Source organism: Haliaeetus leucocephalus, unplaced genomic scaffold, assembly GCF_000737465.1.
Source record: "Haliaeetus leucocephalus isolate CR32 unplaced genomic scaffold, Haliaeetus_leucocephalus-4.0 Scaffold536, whole genome shotgun sequence".
Classification (NCBI taxonomy): Eukaryota; Metazoa; Chordata; class Aves; order Accipitriformes; family Accipitridae; genus Haliaeetus; species Haliaeetus leucocephalus.
Window position 1 is genome coordinate 5,588,127 of NW_010972972.1, and position 6,000 is coordinate 5,594,126.

Sequence of the window (6,000 nt, forward strand, 5' to 3'; positions counted from 1 at the left end):
ACCAGCATTTCCAAGCTCTTGGACCAGGTCCCTGTGCTGCTCCCATCAGCAATTAATGGGGATCTCTGAGAAAGGAAGGGCGGCAATGCCTTGGATGTGTAAAAACAAGCTTTAAAAATATGAGGTTTCTGGGAGGCACAGGGGCTTTAAGCAGGCTATGTTCATATATGCCTCAGCCCTACAAAGCTACACCGAAAGATGGTAAGAGGGATTTTTTTTTTTTTAAGCTGGATTCTGAACAAGTTGTGTTTTTAAGGACAAAAACACATCAACGTTATACCCAAAATCCAACCCATGTTGCATTGGCCATCAGTCCTGACCACCCCCAAAGCTTTCAAAGAAATCCACTCCTGAGCTTGGACATGCATCTCATTAGCTCCAGTTTCACCTCCTTTCCAGGTTCTTAAGGGTTTGGTTTATTAGATGCTCAGGTTAACACCTGTGGGATCAGAGCATTCAGAAAGCGGTGGGATTTCTGTACGTATAAAATGTCATCACTAATACTGCTCCCTTCACTCACACCACCTCCGGGGTGTTTGCAAGAGAAATGGGAGGAAGAAAAGAGAAGTACCATGAAGTGCACCATTCACAGAAAGCTCACGAAGAGACCTCCATTTAAATGTTGTAGATGACATTGAAGAGCAGAAAAATCACAGGGATCTTGCAATTTCAGTCACCTGGGATCCAAAGCTGCCAATTTTGGGTTCCTTCCCAGGTGATGATGGCCCTTCTTACTGCACCTAACCAAACCAGGCACCTATCCTTGCCTATTCTTGGCAATTTTCTGGAGGAAAAGATAGTTTTGTAAATGTGGGAAGCTTCCAAGGGAAATGTGGGAGACAAGAAGAGTTCCCAGTCACATTTTGTCTGCCTCAACTTTTATCTCAGAAGGTTCGTGGTTGGGAAGTACAGCATCAGCTGTGCCTGCCGCTAAGCAGAGGAGCCAAAGCCCTTTGCAAATCGTGATAGTATTTTATCCTATTTGACAGGGAACTAGAGGTAAATAAAATAAAGATCCCTAGATTTTTCAATACACAGTAACTGCAAAAATAACCAGCCAGCCAATAAAAGTGGCTTCTTCTGTTTGTTGGATAGATGAAAAATGATCATTGCCATTTTCTTCTACAGAATATCTCTTTCCCCACTCCCACCTAGGATGATTTCCTAGGTGTGATATTTGCTGTGTACAGACAACATGGGTTTGCAAGCAATAAAAAAAAACACACTGAACAAAACCAGTTCTTAGATTTAACTTCATGTTTATACAATGCAACCCATCAACACCTCCCACATGAATACTGATCCTGCAACATCTCTGGATGGACTTTAAAAGATGCTGCAGCCAGCCCTGGACTCTACCCTGGGAGCAAGAGCTATTCTAGTGTCATAACACCCAGCAGCAGTTCATTTCGGGTGAAGCACACAAGCTGTGCACAGAGCACTGTGTTTATACACCGCAATTAGCAGTGCCGCGCTCTGTGTTTAATTGCTGGCAATCCATCAACAGGATCGTGGTATCTGGGAGCTACCTTGGAAGCTGCCATCTGAACTTCAGACCTCTGAAAGCCCATACGGCAACTACAAGCCAAAGCTTATTTACCCACAGTTTCTGTGTTCAGGGCAATAGAGCCCTGTTAAGATGATGCACTGACTTCATAAGAACTACCTTGGTTGAATACCTGACGAACAAGCTGTAGTTAGATCAGAAATTGCTTCCTCACACCAGCCACAGAGATTATAATGGTCCGAATCTCAGCAAGACCATTTCTTCTTCTCTTTTATATGCCTTTCATTAAAAAAACATTAAAAATTTAAAAAACATGAAAGGGGGTCTTGCCATTAAAGCTGAAGGCACACAATAGAAAAAGGAATTTTTCAGCTGTTCAAAATTTAAAAAGGAGACCAAATGTGCAGGTTGGGTGCCTTCAGCCCCCCTCCTCCATTCTCAAAAGGTCAGAGGAAAGCAAGAGATAATTACAATTCTAGCAAGCAGTCTCCCAAAAAACTTAGAACTCAAGCTTACAATTAAAACTCATTTTCATGTAAATTTTTAATGTGTAGTAGAAAGCCTGATCTGCATATATTTGGGGGGAAAGGAGAGGAATCATTAAAACTCTGGCTGTTGAGCTGCAGCACAATTCGGAAAAACATTCACAGTTATCAGCAGATTTCAAGGACTCGAGGTTGGGTTGTAACCCAAATTTAAGTGAAGGCCTTTTATTCTAGAAAGTTTGAGCTCTTAAAAAGAAAGCAGATAACCATGCTGGAGCCTACACTAAAAAAAGTTGCTCTTTGAATACATGCCTTGCCTTCTGATAATTACAGGGTATAAACAAAACATGTACATACCCTACTCCTTCCTTCCCAGGTAGCTCTAGATTTTTGCAAGACTGAAGACCTCTCAAGTATGCCATACCCCTTTTTATAGAAACCATGCTCAGGAAAACATGTATTATGCTACAATTGCATGTACTCCGGTCTTGCAGTGGCTGAGTTTCTCTAGGGTCAGATACAGGGTAATACAATAGGTATTATCATCAATATGCCACTGCCTTTGTGTAAAGCAAATAGGCACCTAAATTATGGTATAGTATTTTCCTGGTTAATCTTTCACAGATACACCCAAATACTGTGGCTGGATATACATCAATCAGCTGGAGCCAATTAGCATATATAACACTTCCTATCCCAATCCAATATCTTGGGACCTTGGCAAGTTCTCACACACCCCCGAAGTCCTCTCATGCGGACCAGAGATCACTAAACCCCAATGCTGGGAGCACCTTGCATCTTGGGGTAAGTCCATCCCTGCTTCAGAGCTTCACTCAGCTGCAGAGATTGGAGTTTGCCATACAAGTGGTCCTGCATTTGAGTGATACCATGAAACTCTCTCCCACCCCACCTGGAGAGGCAGAGGGATGCCAATACTAGTTTTCAGCCTGTAGAAGTTACCTTGCTTGCACAAACAGCCAAGGACTATTTTGCAGCTAAAAAAAAAAAACGAAAAAAGAAGAGAAAAGAAAAAAGTTTCTCACTCATTTTACACATATCCTAGAGATCACACCCATTCTCTGCAGATGCACATGCAAATAGACCTGTCCAACAGAGGACAATTTGCCTTCATTTGCATTTTTCTCCTCCAAATACGGTGTTACAACCTAGCTCATTCCAGCACTAACACCTGCAAGGCACTTCATTGACAGCAAGATGGGAACATATTCTTCAAGCTTTGGTTTTGCATAGCCTGTAGCTCATTTTAGACTTTCTTCTCTTGCTCCTGCAATAGCTGTTTTCTCCATTTCTGTTTTCAACAAAGTGGAAGTTGAGGCCTCACGTAGATCTTAAAAAGCCCAACTCAGAGACTGGACATATTTTTAAGCCTAGCTCAGGTACCTTTAAACACAACAAATTCCTTTCTAGCACTAGAAAAACAATTGAAATTACAAGTAGAATTGGAAGGCTGCCACTGATTTTTTGGTAAAATAAATCACTGCAAGCAGAGTCAGCTTTCACTGACAAATTAAGTCAATGGCAATTTTTCTATGGTTTTTTAGCTACGAAGCATAATGTTCTGGTTCACAAGGCATACGGAATTAGGCATTTTGAGTCTTTAAGTACATGCACAGATGCCAAGACATTACATCCCACTGTTTTCCTGACAAAGTCTTAAAAACCCACCTACACCCACCACTACGGATGTGCCCGGGTATTTGCTCAAAGGAAACTTCTGCTGGCTCAGAAGCAGTCACTCTGACCCAAGCTAGCCAGACCGAAAGCAGAGGAAAAACAGCACAAACATTTCTACTTTGCAAAAGGAAATTTGTTTTACGCTGCACAAATGCAAGCCATGACTTTTCAATTCACATGGGAGCTCCCGGCCAAGCTGCACCACCAACAATCGATGCAATTCAGAACCAGGAGCATTTTTGGCATGGGATCTGCTGCCCAGAAGTGTTTTCTCCTTAACAGCCTCTTTTCCAGAGGAAAGGCACTCCACAGCCAGGAAGATCCCTGGTTATAAACTTAAAAGTAAAACAGAGAAAGTAACTGTCACCAGAGCAAAACTAAGCCCTCAAAAAAGCAATTAAAGGATCTCCTGGGAGCATTGCCAGAAGAAATGAAATTTAAGTTTTGGGTTGGGTTTTTTTTTTTTTTATTTCTTTAAGTAGTGAGCATGCTAAAAAAACCCCAGACAGCATGAGAGCACAGAACAGTAATACACAACCATTAGCCAGAAGATGTAACAGGACAGCTTTGACAGCAGTTTTTTCATGCTTCTTCCTATAAACACGTCAGTCAGGTCTCACGAGACCCCATCTCACAGCCCCAAACAACAGGGAAAGCGCAAGTCCAGCCCCGCTGCCTGGATTCCCTCTGTCAGAGCTCTTAAAAACTGCGTTTATCCAGGGGAGGAAAAAGTCACCTCTAACAGCTCTGCCGCTTATTCCCAGCTAGTTCTCACCTCCTGCTGCCTTTCCCTACCTACAAACTTATTTTCACATGCACAGAAGCTAGAAACTAGGCAGAAATGCAGGTCCAATGCATTCAGCCAAAGAAACACAAGCACACCAATAAGACACAGAGCAAGGAGCAAAACAGAAGTCTGCCCCAGCACCAAAAGGAAAATACGGACAGATTTGGCCAAACCCACACCACTCACTCCCTTTGAGAACCACGACCAACCAACCATGCCCCTCTGCTATGTCAACCACATGGTGAGAACTTCTCGCTGACCTCCAAGCCACAGGGCCAGTGGTTTCCATAGTCTAAGCCAGCAATAAAAAAAGAAAAAATAAATCAAATATCCAGCCCTTTCAACCATCCCAAAGCCACTAGGAAGAGGTGACACGGTCAACTACCCACCTTGGTGGTGTCATCATGTGACCGCTGGTACCGTTTCCAGCGGCAGCCGTAGATCCCCGTCAGACAGGACAAACATAGCTGCGGCTCGTAGTACTGCAGCGGTTGGTGTTTAACCATGCTCCTTCCAGCCCCTCAGAAGCGCGGTATCAGAAATCCATCAGGTCCTGGGAGCGCCCTTCAGCGAGAGGAGAAAATAAAAGGGGGTAAAAAAAAGGAAATTAAAAATGCCAAGCAATATTTCAATACATTAACAAGCAATTTAATAATTAACCATGTCCTCTGGCTATTAAGAGAGGAGGAATGATAATCAGATCTATTCCCAGCCCTGCCAACATCTCCAGCTTGTTACTTAACAAGACCAAGAAGTTTAATTAGTTTGCAAGTTTTATTTCCTTGTGCAGTTTCTCCCACACCACTAAAAGCAAATGTATTCATAGGAGCTATCAGTAAGAAAAGCCACACAAGGACAAGAGCAGTAGATAGATTATTTACAGCCCGGATGATTAGATTTTTATGAATGATTGAAATGTAAAGAACCATACCCTCCACAAGCACAACCTTAAAATTGAGTCAGAGACCTCTGCAAACTTGAAACCCAGCCAAGGTAAATCAGTTTATCCTGAGTATTCTATGGAGTCTGCAGAACAGTCCCAGACGAGGAGCTAACGCTTCTGTGCGTGCTGGAAGAGGCAGGTATTACCCTCTCCCTTTATATGCATCTCCAACAAGGGCTCACGGGGATGCAGAGCTGGTTGCAGCCTTCACCCAGGAGAAGGATCCCCTCTCCGCCAAACAGCCTTCTCTCCCAAAGGACCGGACTGACTCCGATGCAACTGCTCTATTTGCCACGCGTGGGAACATCACTGTTTCAAGGGAAGTACTCCGCTCCATCGACTGCAGGCTTTGTGCGTCACAGGGGTTTGGGTTGGTTTTTTTTTTAATATATTTAGATGCTTGCTTTTGTCTCTGGCGAGATTCGTATCAAGAACAGACCAAGTAATCATACGCTCTTACTAATTCATAGAGTCAGCGCTCGGGGATGGGAACCTCAAAGCAAATATTTGCCGGTCTGGTGACGTCACGCTGCTCTCAGCTGTGCTTCACTCCCACCTGGGGTTTTCCACAGGTTCCTGGTAC

General features: G+C 43.4%; 1 protein-coding gene across 1 annotated transcript in view; it reads right to left on the reverse strand.

Moving 5' to 3' along the window:
• Window positions 1-4,980, reverse strand: part of GDPD5 (glycerophosphodiester phosphodiesterase domain containing 5) — a 104,976-nt gene extending 99,996 nt beyond the window's left edge. Inside the window, exon 1 of the mRNA XM_010576628.1 lies at window positions 4,864-4,980. Coding sequence (XP_010574930.1) covers window positions 4,864-4,980 — 117 coding nt within the window. The remainder of the gene's footprint in view (window positions 1-4,863) is intronic.
• Window positions 4,981-6,000: the final 1,020 nt, after the last annotated feature.